An 18,315-nucleotide genomic window follows, 5' to 3' on the forward strand; every position below is an offset into this window, starting at 1 on the left:
AGTCTAGAGGAACAAAATGTTGATCAGGGAGCAAAGAAGCAGGCTAAGGAGGGTGCCCCTTCCCTCCAAGATATTATTGAAGCCATACAAGGGGTCCTTACCACTTTGGAACAAAAAATAGACCATGTTACCTCAGAAGTGACCCTAATAGATGCAGTCCTGCGAACGTTGGGGGAGAGGATAGAAACTCCTGAAAACTCTGTCTCGGATCTTCAATCCTCTGCTGAAGTATTGGAATAGGAGGTAAAGAACTTCAGGTCGGGACGTGGGAAATGGAGGCCGGCTGGAAAATCAAAAAGGGAGGGCGCGCAGAAACAATGTCCACATCTTGGGTGTGCCGGAACGGGCAGAAGGTCCGGCAGCGGACCTCTTCGTGAAAGATCTAATAGAGAATGACCTGCAGCCCCACTCACTCACCCGCTGTATCTCTGTGGAGAGGGCCCACAGGGTGCTGCGTGGTCCCCCCAAACCTGGAGCCCACCAACACCCTATCCTAGCCAGAATATTCAACTACAGGGACAGAGAAATAATTTTGCAAACTGTGCACTCCTCCCTCTAAGAAATTCAAAAACTCTACAAGTACATTCTTTCCGGATTTTACAGTTAAAGTCCAGAAAATGAGGAGATCCTTCCTGGAAATAAAAAGGATGCTCCGGGAAAAGAATATCAAGTAGACCATGATCTTTCCAGCAAAACTCAGAGTAATGGCGGATGGGAAAGTCTGGTTCTTCTCGTCTCCAGAGGACACGTGGGACTGGTTTGAACAATGGCAAATGCATGACCCCTTGTGACATGGCTCGAGGCGGCGAGAGCGGGGGCTGGATGATTGATAGGATGCCCTCGACTCCAGGGAAGGCCCTTGATAGGACTAGTGTCTCTTTCAGTTGTTTGTCTGTGCAGTGGGTTCCTCGAATGTTGTTTCCCGAGGTCGTGATCGGGTGCTGTTCGGGACCACCTGGGACTCGGCGATGAAGCTGCTCTTCAACAAGTAACTTTGGTCTGGGGAGGGGGTACAAATATTGACTGTTGGACCGATGAAATTCTTACTGTGATTATGGAATGGTTTATCTTCACACACCACGGGACATAGTCCGCTTCTTGCCGGGGGGGGGTCACAAGCTTTCATACATGGGCATTCTCGTTTGAATTGGGGTATTATAAGATCTTGGGCTGGGGTTGATGGGACCATTTCCCTCTACAAAGTTTTATGGGGTTGGGTAAACAGGGGCTCTGCAGATTTGGGGGGTGGAAAGTTTGGAGACAACGTTGCAGGGAGTCAGGGAGGGGGGAGGGATTGGGTGGTTTTAAAGGGTTTGTTGCTTTGTCTTTCAATGTTTAATTTAATTTGCAATGTTGTTCCCTGACAGTGCAAGAGAGGTACCTACTTTGACAGTAGATCGTCCAACACTAGACCATGTGATTTATTTGACCATGTTGCTGTACTTTTTACTAGTAATGAGGGACACGACGACGTTGAATAAGTGTTGGGTCCGGGGCTGGAGCCCTCCATTACATCTCATAAATGACCAGAAAATAGGAACAGCCTTTGCGACTAGACCAACTTAAGTCGCTTTCATGGAATGTTAACGGTCTTGGGGATAGAGTAACGAGATGGATTGTCCTACAATACTTAAAGAGGCAGGCCCCTGATGTGGTCCTGCTGCAGGAAACTCACATACAAGGTTCCTCATACTGCGCTCTGAATAGTTGGGGGTATAAGCTGGTGGTGCATGCAGGCTACATTAAAGGCTCTAGGGGGATGGGGATTTTTCTCCGAAAGTCTTCCCCCTTTCAGGTCCCGACTGTTACATGTGACGACTTGGGCAGATTCGTGATGCTGACCGACACCTGAGAGGGTAGACTACTTAACATCACGTCACTGTACATTCCACCTCAACTTCACCTCCTGACCCTTACTGACTTGGGTGCACATCTGCTCATTTTGCCGGAGGGAGAGTTGTTGCTTGGGGGTGATTGTAATGCCGCAATGAATGGTGAAAGCGATAGGCAGCCAGCAAGGCCAGAAGAGCCGCTGGGAGAGCGCTGGGAGAATTTTTAACAGCAGTGGGCCTGTTGGATCTATTGATGTAAATAATTAATTTACTCTCTTAATTTCTATGCAGGTAAGTACTTAATCAATAATAACTCAATCGGAAAGAAGGAAAACAGAGTCCGTGGTGTAAGAGTTTCTAAGGGTTTTATTCCTCATAAAGGAATCAGGATATCATGTTCTGACCACCACACAGGATGTCAGAAGGGATAGATGAGCGCGCCGTCGTTTATTGACAATACATAGCTTATATACTTGATTTACATCATAATGTTCAATGTAAGAGGCGTAACAGCTGAGAGAAGACAAGATAACAGTATACACGTGGTGCTAGTACATCATCAAGAGGCGTAAACTAGGCGTGTGTGCTAGAAACGTCACTGATAGGTGACGCAAGTGGGTGGCACCAAGGGGTGGTGCTAACAGAATGTTGCAATGTCAGCGGAAATCGGAAGCTTGGATGCGCGCGCAGCTGCATGACGTGTGATAGACGGGGTGCAGGGGACTTGACATTTACACTGGCGGAAAGAGACAGAAGTCTGGCATGTCAGATCAACTTGTGCTTCTATCATATCCGATATCTGATGTTTAGGAACTAAGCTATCTGGGCAGAAAGGTCTCTAGAGCAGAAGCTATTCTATACTTGCTGTGAGTGCGTGTATAAGCGCCTGAGTGTCTGTATGAGAAGCGTGGGGGCATGGGGCCTTCCATGGAAGCATGGCAACAGAGGCTATGAATTACTTGCATAAAGACAGGTCGGCCCTTTAGCCCTGTAGCTGAGGAAGGATGTTTACTGAAGCTAGCAGGCTGGAATGTATCTTCGGGGAGGAAAACAGATAACTCGAAGGTTATAGTCAATCTTGGCAGGCAGCAGGCTGAGCTGAGCACGGAGGGCCGCGCTAGAAGTAAGTCAGAGTTCACGGGTACGGGGGCTGCTTGGGCAGAGGCCCTCGCAGTCAGAAGCCAGAAAAGAGGCTCGGTGGCAGAGATTCAGGGCCTACTTTCAGCCAGGCTGAAAAACGTAGGAGTACACTTCAAAAAGACGTTGGCATAGCATACTTAGGAACGGACCATCAAACCCATTCATGGTGGGTCTGAAAGAGGACAAGTTAACGTTGGACGCAAATGTATTTGCGTCTTCATAGCTGGTACAGGAGGGAAGTTACATGCACTTTTAACTCGTACATGGAGTCGGTGGGGTACTCGCTAGGGAACACAACATGACCATAAAATTTATATTACCTCATTCCCTCCTTGTTCCCTACGGACCCTTCATGATATATCGATCCTCATAAATCGATCAGTTTGTTCTTGTAACATTATATGTTCGTCTTTCTTTCTTTGACTGTTTGAGAGGCAACTGGAATGCTCAATGCAGGATGTGGCACACAGTCCACATATCGCTGGCCCACACTGCAGGCACAGGCAACAACTGAATACTATAACAAGGCCAATGCCTAGGAACGATAAGATCTTCCATCCCCAAGCTGTCAACGTAGTCCAGAACCAACCGGACCAAGTCCAGGTGCCTGGATTCTGATGTATCTGATTTGCAATTTTATGTAAACGGGTGATAGCTTGATAGACAGATGGTGCGTTTTGTGGAATGAAAACACAGCAACTTGACCCGATGACCTTACAAGCTCCACCTCTATCTGCCAAGATGACGTCAATCACAAGACGATTTTGAAGGACAACAGTCCGTATAGCAGACTGCTCCTCTGTTAAGTTACCTAGAGCGGAGGCAGTTTCGTTCACTACTGCTTCGAGTGTTCTCGTTAATCTGCGTATTAATTTACTGTTTTGGACAGGTCCTAGGAAGAAAAAGAATCCTTTATTGAAATCAGTGTACTGTTCCCATGCCGTTTCTGTGTAGTCGACAAGGGGAATATCTCTTTTGGGTCTATTCGGTGCTAGATTCGTATTTCTATGGTAATCAGGAGGAGCTAGGAAAACAGGTGGCAGAAGGAATGCAATGTAACAGGTACCATCCCAATCTGGAGGCAAACGTATGTATGCGGTATGACCACAAACAAAGTAGGAATGACTGATAGCTTTAAAGGACGATTTACCATGGTCACTGAACTCGACCACAGTAGTGCATTTACTACGACCTACGTGTACTGAACCTTTCTTGCTAACACATAATTCACCTGTGACTGGTAGTACTAACATATGGGGCAGAACTGGAGCAGTTTCAGATTCAACAGTGAGGATCATAAGGCTAATTGTGTAATTACCTAATCCATATACTTCATTTTCTAGATCAGTTCCTATTCGAGTGGGAAGTCCTTCTTGATCAGGATAACAGACGTTGAGCAGGACTAAGTTCAAGTTTCCCCAAACCCAGCCCCCATCGAAAACAGCAATATCAGGATCTAAAGAATTAATTATTTTAAACCATGCTCCACAGGAGCCATTGTGAGTGAATGGGTACGGAAAGAGGGGCAGAGCTCCCTTGTAATTCTGGTAGGGAGGGAGTCGGCCACATATCCAACAGTCTGTAGCATTATTTGTCTGATGGGAATGGTGTAACATACTAATGAATGTATTGTTGCGCAGCGCAAGTCTGTAAGAGAGTTCATGTGCAGGAAGTTCACTAAAAGTGTGTTCAGCAGAGACATTGTAAGCAGATTGTTCACGCCTGAAAATAGGCCAGTACATAGGAAGCAGAATGCTGGCAATAATAATTAGAATACTCAGAATAAACATGATTATTAGTGTCACTATGCAGTGACTACGAAGTGATTTGCAATATGTTCTTCTCTTTTCCTCTCTCTCTCTAACTCGATCTAGGGGATACATGTCAGAAACTATTTAACCGATTCACCTAAGGGAGGACTTAAACAATTAAACTGTCTGACTTGCTAGATCGAAGCTTCATTCGGTAAAGTTCTTGAGGAGTCTTTTCTCTTTTAGGCACAGTAACGTCTTGTGCTTCAACACAGTCTTTGGTGGGGGTGGACGAGTCAGAGTCCTGTTTCAGTCCGTTTTTTAGTTCATTGCATAGTTTGATGTGACTCGTGTGGACCCACCCCTTTCTCCCCTCGATTTTCACGGCGGTCCTAGTGGTAAGCAGAACGGTCTTTGGAGACTTCCAGCGGGGCTCCAGCGGACTTTTCCGGTCGAAATTCCGGACGACTACCAGGTCACCTGGGCGGACCTCATGCGCCTTTACATCGGTGTTGTCAGGGAAGGCTGCAGCAACCTGTGAACGACATGATTGGAGTGCAGACATCAAGGAGGCAAGGTAATCTGTCAACATGTTACAATCAATATCAGTGATCTTTTTCGGAACGGGCGTCCCCCACATATTCGGCGGTCTGCCAAAGACCACTTCGTACGGGGATAGCCCTGATCTCGAGTGGGCGACCATCCTCATGTAGAATAGTGCCACGGGCAGGGCGACTATCCAGTCGACCCCTTTTTCCTGACAGATCTTGGCAAGACGGATTTTTAGTGTCTGATTATGCCTTTCTACAAGGCCAGCTGCTTCGGGATGTCGGACACAGTGGAACCTCCACTGATATCCTAGCAAGAGGGAAACTTGTCTCATCAGCTCGGACGAGAACGGCTGTCCGTTATCTGAATACACGACACGGGGCAAACCGTACCGTGGGAAGAATTCACGAACCAACTGTCTGGCAGTGGTCGGAGCAGTGTAGTCTGGGACTGGGTATGCTTCGGTCCAGCGGGACAGAGCACAAACAATTACAAGGACATACTTAAATCCTCTACAGCTATTCATCTGGATATAATCCATCTGGAGGACTTCAAAAGGGTGATCGGGAGGATGAAATCCACCTTGCTCAACAGGGACGCTTTTACCTGGATTGAACTGACAACAGATCATGCAAGTACGCACTTTCTGTTTTGCTGCTGCTCGTAAGTGTTTGTTGTACCAGAGATTCTGTAAACTGTCTAACATGGCTTTCTCTCCAAGATGGGCAGGACTATGTGCTGTATTTATCATGACTTGAACCATTGAGTCGGGGAGAAACCATATAGATTTTCCCTTCGTCACCCAACCTTGATCTGTCTGAATCCCTCCTAGTTCAGTCCATTTCTTTATCTCCTCTGGAGTAGCATGTGTCTGGATATCAATTACATCTAGGGCGGGATCTCTAACTGCCATACACTGGGTCTGGACTATTGTCTTTGTCACATCAGTAGTCTGGGTGTAAGTCAATGCTGTATGTTTTGCTGTCTGGTCTGCCAGGTCGTTACCCTGGGAAACAGAATCTGTGACTTTAGTATGTGCCTTACACTTCATGACTGATATGCCCGAGGGCAAATGTATTGCTTCTAACAGTGCTTGAATGAGGGGGCCATGTTGTATCTTGGCCCCATGGGAAGTCAGAAAACCTCGTTCTTGCCAGAGGACTCCGAAGTCGTGTACAACTCCGAAGGCATAGCGGGAATCTGTGTATATGTTAACATTTCTGTTCTTGGCTAGAATACAGGCTCGAGTCAGAGCGATGAGCTCTGCTGCTTGAGCAGACAGGGTGTCAATACGATGTGTTTCTTTAATTTCAGTTTCAGTGGTCACGGCGTACGCGGCCACTAATTCTCCTGTACTTGTTCTCATGCATGAACCGTCCACATAAAGTGTCAGGTCTGGATTTGTCAATGGGACATCTGTTAAGTCTCGTCTAGGCTTAGTTACTGCATTAATTATTTCTATACAATCATGCGGAGCTGGATCTGTCATAACTGTAGGTAACAGTGTTGCGGGGTTCAGGATGCTGCAACGTCTGATTTCTATGTGTGGCTGGAATAGTGTTAATTCATAACCTGTCAGTCGTGCTATAGTTAAGTGTTGAGTCTGGGTTCTGTTTAACAAAACCTCTACAGAATGTGGTACTTGAACTGTTAACTGATGACCTAAAACAATTGAATCACTTTGTCTTATTGCTAACGCTGTTGCTGCTACTGACTTTAAGCACGCAGGGAGTGCTTGAGCTACTGAATCCAATGTACTAGAAAAATAAGCACAAGGCTTATGTGAACCTGCTTGGTCTTGAGTGAGGACAGACAACGCTGTGCCATCACGTTCTGTAACAAAAAGTGTAAACGGTTTGCTGTAACATGGTGTCGCTAAAACTGGTGCTTGGCATAAAACTTTCTTTAATTCTTCAAAAGCTTGTGTGTGTTCCTGAGTCCAAGGGAGGACAGTCGAAGTCGCTGCCTCCTGTGTCGTTAACTGGATGAGTGGTTTAGCTAGAAATGCATACTGGGGAATCCATTGTCTGCAGTACGAGGTGAGGCCTATGAAGGCCCGCACTTCCTTTTGTGTCTTGGGTTGCGGCATGTTCACAATTAACTGAATGCGATCGGGAGTGAGCTGTCTCCCCACTTTGGACAGCAAGTGACCCAAGTACACAACTTGCTGAACACAGAATTGTAGCTTCGAAGGAGACACCTTGTGTCCCTTGTCGGCCAGGAAATGTAAAACTGTCAATGATGCTTTTTCACATTCGGGCTCACTTCGTGCGGTGATCAGCAGATCATCGACGTATTGTAGTAAAGCGGTGTTAACTGGCATTTGAATACAATCTAGTTGTCTTTTCAGTGCTTGACTATAGATGCTGGGGCTTTCTGTGAATCCTTGAGGTGCGCGCGAAAATTTGAAACTGCGTCCATTTAAACAGAATCCGAAGAGATATTGGCTCTCTGGATCAATAGGCACGCTGAAGAAGGCGTTCTTGAGATCTATTACAGTAAAGAACGTTGCTTCTGAATCAATAGCAGTCAAGAGAGATGATATATCGGGGACCACAGGATACTGTGGGATAATGCATTTATTCAATTCTCGAAGATCAATCACCAGCCGATATACTGGCGGTGCATTGGGATCAGTACGTTTAAGAATCGGAATGATGGGTGAGTTACAGATATTGGAGTCGGTCTCGACGACCACTCCTTGGGCAATGAGCTCTTCAATGATTTTCAGTAAAGCCGCTACAGCATCGGGTGGTAACTTGTATTGTCTGATTCTGGGTAATACAACACCTGCCTTGAGGGTAACGCGGTATGGTGTAATGTGCATACATCCTACATCAGTTGGGCCTTTTGCCCACAAGTAATCAGGTACATTTTTCAATCTGACGTCAAACTCACGAAGGACGTAATGACCCTTGAAATCCCGCAGAAAGAGTCTAACTCCCTCCGGGGAGCAGCATATTATAGCCCCTAGAGCCTTCAGTGTTTTAATTCCTAACAGATTTTCCGGACATGATTTTGTTAGTAACAGGTCTGTAACGCGTGATAATGGACCCACAGCCAGGGGAACTGGTTCTGAGACTTCATTTACAATAGGTTGTCCTGAAAAACCAAGGGAAACATTTTGTGAGCCTGAGAGGGGTGCCCCTGGAACTTCGTCATGACTTATTGTAGTGCGACTTGCCCCTGTGTCAATTAAAAACTTTCTATCTTTCCCCAATACTTGACTGTGTACATAAGGACCTTCTTGATCTACAGGAATCTCGATAAGAGGCAAGCCACCTTCCCTCTCTAGGCTGTTTCATGTATATCGGGAATATTCGGGGTAAGCAGACTGGGCATACTGGTACATCTGTTGTGAGACTTGCTGAGTTGCAGCAATGGGCTGTGGCTGTGGTACTGCTACGGTCTGTGCTGTCTGTGCGGATGCATGCATGGGCTGTGTATTCTGTGTAGACTGATGCTGGTTATGGTCTTGTCTAGGCGGATGCGGTCTCTCTTTAGTTTTACCTGTCGCTATGTTATGTTTCAGAACTGCACATTCGTGTACGTAGTGACCTGGCTGCTTGCAATAATTGCATGTCCCTTTAACAGGAGCTGCAGCGTGACTTGTCTGGGTCGTACCTTTCCTGTGACTGTCGGATGGGACCGTCTGGGCTACTAACATTTTCATTTTCGTGTCTTTCATGCGCTTCTGTTCCTGATCTTGTTCTTCCCTAATTCTATTCTGGTGATATTGTAACATTTGTAACATCTGGGATGGCGTATTTGCTTGCCATGTACTCTCGACTTTATACACTCTATTTTTAACTAACGGTAGGGAATTCTCGACTAACTTTGATACAAAAAGATGTGGGTACGACTCGCTACTTGGCTGGAGGCCACTATTGATAATAAAACATTTCTCGAATCTTGAATAAAAGTCGCTAGTATCTTCATCATGTTTCTGTTTACAGGACGAGATTGCATCCCAATCCTCCTTTCTAGTTGTCAATAATCTGGGCAGGACCTGTACTATTAAACCTGGTAATGCTTTAGTTTTGTCCCCAAGGCCTAACCCTGGAACCCGTTTCTTTTCTTCATCCTCTATTTCTGCCCAGGCAATCTTTGCGTCTCCCACCTCCCAGTCCTTTTCCTTTAATTTCTCGAATATACCCGTAGGCAATAATACTTTCAACATTTTCATGATATCATCATATGTGTAGTCCCCCATCAGTAACATGTCTTTGAGCTCTCTATGAAAACCTGCAGGGTCTTTATCATGGCACGGTACTAATTTCTTCATTTCTAACAGTTCTAATTTAGTTAGAGGCGTGTGTACATACACGCGTTTCAAAATTTTATCCTCACCCATAACAGGGTGCACTTCTCGCAAGGGGTTCTGACTTTCAATACCACCCCCGCACTGCATATGGTACATTTTCCTTTCTGGAGGTGGGGCGGGAACATATTCAGGACTTACAAAGGTGTCATATCTGCGTCGTTGTTCTAGAATTATTTGAACTAATTTAGTGCTTAGGCCTCTCCATCTATCCATCAGTAGTGCTTCTAGTGTCTCATGTAAGGGACCTGGATCGGAATAATGTTTTCTGTACTTAATGAGAAGGTGCTGAATCATATATATACCTGCTAATTTCTGTTCGTCGGGGGAGAGGTTCAGAAATGTCTGTGCTACGGTGTCATCATTATATATGTCTGCATTTTCGGCCCATGATACCGCTGATCGGGCTAATTCTTGTTCATCCATAGAATTGAGTACATGGTACCCAACTCGATCTCGAAGCCGTTTATCAGTTTCCTGGAACTGATGTTCAGCAGAATTCGGATTCGTTAAGGCAGAGAAGAAAACTCTCTTGCTTTCTGGACGGATACCCTTCCTAAGATAAGTTCCCTTACCTACATATGCTATAGTGCTTGTAGTCGGTTCTAGTTCTTCAGATTCTTCTTCCTCCTCGGAGGGAGCCTTTTCTTTCTCTTTCTCGTGTACTGCTATCACTGCTTTCTTAATCTTTTTATACATGGCCTCTATGCAATTTTGTCTGTCATGTTTTCCATCGGCTATATTTTGACCCCACTTGTTCAATGCATCCAATTCACTCTGCTCTGTTCCGGGCCTGTCTCGTTCTCTTATTAGACAATTTATGAAAAATCGTAGTATCAGTGCTTGCATGGTAACTTTCTGTTTCTCCAGGGCATCCTTAATACTGTCGGGGTCCTTTCCCGTTTGAACGAACTCATATATTCTATCTAGGTGCTCCTTCATTCCTGCATAACATAACAAACTATCAGTAGCAGATCTTAACCGTAAAGACGCTAATATCATTAAGTCGTCCTGTCCAGGTTCTGGATCATATCTACAAACTGACATATTTTCTTTTAGTGCATCAAGACGGGATGAATTAGAAGAACGGGGGGATCTGTGCGTAAAAGGACTCTGCATACCTCTGAGATTTAATCTGTGAGTCGGTGGCGGGGTCTGGAGACCCGCGGTCGCACCTCCTGAAGCGGAAACTTGGGCATTATCTCTGTGTGTAGTCAGTATCTGAATTTGTCTTTTAGTAGGATCTGATTGAAGTGGTTTCGGCAGATCAGTTTTAGGTGAGGGAAGTGGCGGAGCTGGCGGAACGGGACTAGTCTTTTTCGGTGTCGGCTGAGAGTGATCTTGGGGGGCAGTACCACCCCCGGCCCTGTCAGTAGGCAGGGCACGAACAGGCAGATTGGTGTAAGCTGGCGCTACATCTTCGAGATATGAATTTAGGAATATGTCTTTAGTAGTCTTATGCATTACTTTAGTTGGAACTAATGGTGACGGCAAATTTTTCGGTATTTCTGAAATGGCGTCAGGGGTACCATCGGCCAAAAGATACATGTTGTTCACTTTGCCATTTAGGATACGATCTATTTGTTCTACTTTTACTCGAATTCCCTCAGTAACTAATTCGTTTTCTTGGGCCTTTTCTGATTCTTTAAGCCTGTCTTCTCTACGGAGTGCTCTATCAGCACGCTTACGTGATTCCTTACGCCAAAATTCTATGGCGTCTTTCTGAGATTGTCTAGCTTTCTTTTTCCGTAATATTTCTTCTACCTTTATGATGCACTCGGCATCCCATGTTCCGTTAACTGGCCATCGGTATCTTTCCTCTAGGTGCTTGGTATAATCTGTCCATAACTCTAGATACAAGATGGCGTCTATGCCATGCTTATTATACATGAAATTACCTGGAGTGTCCCTAGGGGGGATTGGAATCTCTTCCTCTAACATCCCTTTCCTAGTTCCTATCTGCTTTAATTTGTTAAAAAACGGCATTGTGCCTACTTGATACTGAAATGCTTGATCCTTAATACTTAATTTCGCCTGTAACTATTTAAACAAAAAAACACAATAATACACAAGAACAATCACATTCATACCACGACATTAATCACATGAAACATTTAAAGACATAGCTAACTTCCCCCTACTCTGAATGTACCGCTCAACGATACAGATACACTGCTGTAACAGTGCAGAAATTCGGAATACTTTATATACTGCTAAACAATACAGATACACTGCCTAAAAACAGTGCAGACCGGACTTGCGTACCCAAACCCGTCTAGATACGACCCAGCAATGGTACTCACCGGGAAGCACGGAAAACAGAAGGCCTCGGAAAACTCGACTGGACTCGACTCGGAACTTCGGAAAACTTCGGAAAACTTCGGAAAACTTCGGAAAACTGGTGGGCCTCTTCACACCTCGGACCTTGCTTCCTTCGGCTGGGCTCTGGTCGGGATCCTCCGCACTCCTCACCGCCTCGTCTGGGCACTGATCGCAGTCTTCGTCACCTCCGTGTGTCAGAGGGGGATGCAGGAAATCCTGCCAGTACACGTGTTGTCCGTCTAACTGATGGCAGGGGACACGGATTGCAACGCACCTTCCGGCGCGTGAGGTGGGGGAGGGGTCCCTATTCGGGCGCCAAAATGATGTAAATAATTAATTTACTCTCTTAATTTCTATGCAGGTAAGTACTTAATCAATAATAACTCAATCGGAAAGAAGGAAAACAGAGTCCGTGGTGTAAGAGTTTCTAAGGGTTTTATTCCTCATAAAGGAATCAGGATATCATGTTCTGACCACCACACAGGATGTCAGAAGGGATAGATGAGCGCGCCGTCGTTTATTGACAATACATAGCTTATATACTTGATTTACATCATAATGTTCAATGTAAGAGGCGTAACAGCTGAGAGAAGACAAGATAACAGTATACACGTGGTGCTAGTACATCATCAAGAGGCGTAAACTAGGCGTGTGTGCTAGAAACGTCACTGATAGGTGACGCAAGTGGGTGGCACCAAGGGGTGGTGCTAACAGAATGTTGCAATGTCAGCGGAAATCGGAAGCTTGGATGCGCGCGCAGCTGCATGACGTGTGATAGACGGGGTGCAGGGGACTTGACATTTACACTGGCGGAAAGAGACAGAAGTCTGGCATGTCAGATCAACTTGTGCTTCTATCATATCCGATATCTGATGTTTAGGAACTAAGCTATCTGGGCAGAAAGGTCTCTAGAGCAGAAGCTATTCTATACTTGCTGTGAGTGCGTGTATAAGCGCCTGAGTGTCTGTATGAGAAGCGTGGGGGCATGGGGCCTTCCATGGAAGCATGGCAACAGAGGCTATGAATTACTTGCATAAAGCCTCTTGATGATGTACTAGCACCACGTGTATACTGTTATCTTGTCTTCTCTCAGCTGTTACGCCGTCGTTTATTGACAATACATAGCTTATATACTTGATTTACATCATAATGTTCAATGTAAGAGGCGTAACAGCTGAGAGAAGACAAGATAACAGTATACACGTGGTGCTAGTACATCATCAAGAGGCGTAAACTAGGCGTGTGTGCTAGAAACGTCACTGATAGGTGACGCAAGTGGGTGGCACCAAGGGGTGGTGCTAACAGAATGTTGCAATGTCAGCGGAAATCGGAAGCTTGGATGCGCGCGCAGCTGCATGACGTGTGATAGACGGGGTGCAGGGGACTTGACATTTACACTGGCGGAAAGAGACAGAAGTCTGGCATGTCAGATCAACTTGTGCTTCTATCATATCCGATATCTGATGTTTAGGAACTAAGCTATCTGGGCAGAAAGGTCTCTAGAGCAGAAGCTATTCTATACTTGCTGTGAGTGCGTGTATAAGCGCCTGAGTGTCTGTATGAGAAGCGTGGGGGCATGGGGCCTTCCATGGAAGCATGGCAACAGAGGCTATGAATTACTTGCATAAAGACAGGTCGGCCCTTTAGCCCTGTAGCTGAGGAAGGATGTTTACTGAAGCTAGCAGGCTGGAATGTATCTTCGGGGAGGAAAACAGATAACTCGAAGGTTATAGTCAATCTTGGCAGGCAGCAGGCTGAGCTGAGCACGGAGGGCCGCGCTAGAAGTAAGTCAGAGTTCACGGGTACGGGGGCTGCTTGGGCAGAGGCCCTCGCAGTCAGAAGCCAGAAAAGAGGCTCGGTGGCAGAGATTCAGGGCCTACTTTCAGCCAGGCTGAAAAACGTAGGAGTACACTTCAAAAAGACGTTGGCATAGCATACTTAGGAACGGACCATCAAACCCATTCATGGTGGGTCTGAAAGAGGACAAGTTAACGTTGGACGCAAATGTATTTGCGTCTTCATAGCTGGTACAGGAGGGAAGTTACATGCACTTTTAACTCGTACATGGAGTCGGTGGGGTACTCGCTAGGGAACACAACATGACCATAAAATTTATATTACCTCACTATGGAGAACCTACAATCCATCCTCCCTCCAGTACACCTTTCATTCGGGTGCGTAGGGGAGTTTGTCTCGTATGGATTATGTATTTTATAGAGCAGACCAGCTTTCCCAATTTAGTGAGGTGGGCCACCTCCCTAGGGGCATCTCAGATGATTCCCGGGTGATAGCTACATATGGTGATAGTCCCTCTGAACATAGCGGTGAAATGCGGCTTAACCCCTGGTATTTTAGGCTCCCTAAGAATCGGGAGGGATTAATTGAAGCAACAGAAAACAATTTTAAAGAAAACGTGGGCTCAGTGGATTCAGCCTCCACGTTGTGGGAGGCATATAAGACAGTTGTTAGGGGGCAGGGAGTATCAATGGTCGCTGGGTATAAGAAAGAAAAGCAGAAACAGTTACTAGGCCTAGAAAATGGTGAAATAGCCCAACTGAAGAATGAGCTAGTGACTGCAGTGTCCCCTGAACTCAAACATAAATTGCTTCTTAAGCAGAAGGAATATAAAGATGTTGCCGAAGAGGCAGCTAAGGCTCACTATCGAGCCACGCAGTGTAAGATCTATGAAATAGGGGATCACTCGAGCAAGCTTCTGGCGTTGCAGGACTGACAAGAGCAGGATTATAGGTGGGTTTCTGTGAGTGTCACAGAGGGTTGGGATCGCCTTAAGGACAGGAAAAGTATAGCAGGGGCCTTTGTGGAATACTTCCAAGCAGTATACACATCTGCAAGTGTATATTCAGGAGGAGAGGCAAGAGAGCTGTTGTCTACCCTTAGACTCCATGTGTTGGATGATGCAGAGGTGGAGGGGCTTGAGTTGGGTTTGACTAAAGAGGAGTTTACCAAGGCAATTGGTGCCTTAAAATCGGGAAAGGCGATCGGACCGTCTGGCCTTCCAATCAAATTGTTTAAAATGAATGCATCTACTTTGCCCCTTATTTAATAGATATGTATAAAGAGAGTGTGGTTGAGGGCATTCTTCCTGAGGCACAAAGACTGAGCGAATGTGGTGGTGATTCACAAACAGGGCAAACCTCCAGAAAGATGCAGATCTTATGGTTCGTTATTAAATCCAGAAGTGAAAATATTTGCAAAAATGTTGGCCACGCGCTTGTCGCTCCTGCTCCATAAATTGATCCATCCAGATCAATCAAGATTTATTCCGGGCAGAAACACGGCACTCAACTTGCGGAGGCTTCATGGGGTTTTGGGTAGAACTCAAACTATACAAGAAGATGCTGTAATTATATCTTTAGATGCAAAAATGTCATGTGATCTGATAATAATATAATATCTTTATTGTTTGATTATTTAAAATCTTACAATGTACAATTACCATAATAAATACTTTTAGTATCTAAAACCAATTAAAAAAAACACTTTCTTCATAAAATTCATTAAAGATCATTAAGATACTTCATTTAAGACTTAGGGGCCGATGTAGGTAATTCCTTTTTACCTACTCCTAAATACCGAATCATACCGATTCGGTATTTAAGAGTAGTTAAATAGGAAGGGGGCAGATGTAGGTAATTCTTATTTTAGAATTACCGAATCTGTAGGATTCGGTATTTACCGATTCGGTAAGTACCGAATCGGTATTTCCTATTGATTCCTATGGGCCTTGAAGCCCATAGGAATCAATGGGAAATACCGATTCAGTATTTACCGAATCGGTAAATACCCAATCCTGCAAGAGTGAACGGGGTGTCAGTTTGACACCATGTAGCACCCCAATTCCAGGCTTGTGTGACATGTGGCACACATACATGCCCTACATGTACACCTGAATTCAGTATTTTACCACCCAATTGTATTGGGTGATAAAATATCGAATTCTGAAGACCTGTAGCACTGTAAACAAGCCTACCTACATCTGGGATTTACCGAATCGGTAAAATTACCGATTCAGTATTTTACAGAATCGGTAAATTTACCGATTACAGATTCTGTAAAATAATGGCCCCTACATCTCAATTACCAAATACCGGTTGGTAACGTCCGAATTCGACCGTTACCGACCGGTATTTGATGACCTACATCGTGCCCTAAGTCTCCTAATTTTGTTTTTGCTATTAATAAGAACTTTACAAAGGTAGCATTCATACCTATATCATTTGGTTGGCGACAACATTTCAGGGCTTGCCCACATGTCCGTATTCCACGTACATTAAAAGTGAAATTAAGTAAAGATTTCCTTTCATTTTGGAGTCCCGGACAAATACATAACAGGTGGAGAATGTTCTTAATGTACATATTTAATTGATTTTCCATGGAGGGAGGTGGCAAGTTCCCGGGAGTATTCCAAATCTTGCTTTGAGAAGGTTTTTTTTTTTTTTACCACGGGGTTTCCAAATAGTCTTGTACCTTCTTTTTTTTATATCCATTTATTATTGTCCAAGTATGTTTTCTTTTTGTCAGACTATCTTTGTCATTTACGAGTGACAGATGGTTTGCAGTTCTATTGATTATTTTTTTGAATGATGCATTAGTTATAGTATTATTCCAAACTGAGGTGACCGCAAACTCTTCTATAGCTTCTTTAAGATAGTTCCATGCTGTTGCCTTTGTGTTATTACTTATCTCTTTCCATAATAACTGCGATATTTGGTTGTCGTGGTCGTTTTGAATCCGATTCCAGAGCAAGAGCAGGATTATAGGTGGGTTTCTGAGATTGTCACAGAGGGTTGGGATCGCCTTAAGGACAGGAAAAGTATAGCAGGGGCCTTTGCGGAATACTTCCAAGCAGTATACACATCTGCAAGTTCTTGCTGCAGATTGCCTTATCACAGTACCGTCTAGTATTTTGTGAAATCTATAATTTTATATACATCCTTTAGGAGGGTGATCTCATGTTTTATACAGAATTTTTAAGTTGACACTGGTACTCACATTGATCACAGAAGAATGCAAGACTGAGTCTATGTACAATCTGAACAGCACAAAGAGATTGCAGTAGTGAACTCTGAAATCACTGAACTATCTTACCAGTTTCCATACTTACCACATGGAACTGCCAGGAAGACCCACAGCAACAGGAGCATTTTGGTCGCCATTACTGAAAATGAAGCGGAGATAGGCGATGGTTAGTAGTGGAACATGAGCATGGCAGGTAGATGGAATTGGCGATGACTTGTGCTGTTTGCTATTGTAACTACTTTTACTTATTTCAGAGCTTAACTGATGTGTAATTATGCTTTCTCTCTCTCTCTCTCTCTCTCTCTCTCTCTCTCTCTCTCTCTCTTTCTCTCTACGTGTACATATTTATTCATGGAAAAAACCAAAGGTTACAGGACCTTTGTAGTTAGACTGACATTTCAATAGTACAACATCTGTGAAATTCAGCTGTTATAGTTAGCTGAGATAACTATAACTCACACCCCGCAATGCACTGCTGATGACATCACATATTACATCACTCATGACATGGTCAGTGACATTACTGAAGATATCATTGATGACATCATCCACATAATCTCTGATGCACCTACTCACACCCTAATATAATCTTTCATACACCCACTCCAAATTTTAGACTTCCATTCTCGAAACCATTGACATACCAATACCAGTACGTAAATACTCACTCACTTATTCATAGGTCTACACACATCCACTCACTCACCCATACAAGCACTCATACACCCAGTCCCTCACCAATACAGCCACCGATATATCCACTCATACACCCATCCAGACGCTCACACAACGTCAGTCACCCATAGATCTACTCACACACCTAGTCACTCACCCAAAGAGTCAATCACACTACACTTACTCACCTATACAGTTATATACACACCACCTCACTTATTCACACAGATACTAACAACGGGTAATCATAGTATGGCCCGCTGGCCTCTGGCTGCCCCGCAAGCCTTCCCTGGTGACCTGCGGACTTCTTGCAGACATCGTACCCGTGTTTTAAATTTTTATTTTTTAAAGAGTGTCTGCAACAAGAGCGCGACTCAGAGACTCTGCTGCTCTGTGGGGGCCGTGCGATTCCCGCCCTAGTCAGTGTTGGTCTGCAAGGGCGCTAAGAGATGAACAAAGCCTCATTAACATGCCAATGGTCTTTTAAAGACCTGTGAAGTGCTAGGCTGCAGCTGTGTGTGCCCGGAAATCTGTCTCAGCCCGGGCACACACAGGCAGGGTGAGATGAAGAGGTTGATAGAGGGAGGGAAGGAAAGGAACGGAGACAGAGGGAGAGCGAGGGAGGGAGGGAAAGGGAGAGAGAGTGAGGGAGAGCGAGGGAGGGAGGGTAAAGGGAGGGAGAGCG

At 44.9% G+C, this 18,315-nt stretch overlaps 1 protein-coding gene across 1 annotated transcript in view; it reads right to left on the reverse strand.

Moving 5' to 3' along the window:
• The window catches only part of LOC147701273 (IgGFc-binding protein-like), a 221,247-nt gene extending 204,152 nt beyond the window's left edge, over nt 1-17,095 (reverse strand). The window contains exon 1 of the mRNA XM_086930002.1: nt 17,041-17,095. Coding sequence (XP_086786128.1) covers nt 17,041-17,092 — 52 coding nt within the window. The 5' untranslated portion in view covers nt 17,093-17,095. The remainder of the gene's footprint in view (nt 1-17,040) is intronic.
• Between the last annotated feature and the right edge of the window lie 1,220 nt (nt 17,096-18,315).

The sequence above is a fragment of the Lissotriton vulgaris genome, chromosome 7 (assembly GCF_964263255.1).
Source record: "Lissotriton vulgaris chromosome 7, aLisVul1.2, whole genome shotgun sequence".
In the NCBI taxonomy this organism is placed as follows: Eukaryota; Metazoa; Chordata; class Amphibia; order Caudata; family Salamandridae; genus Lissotriton; species Lissotriton vulgaris.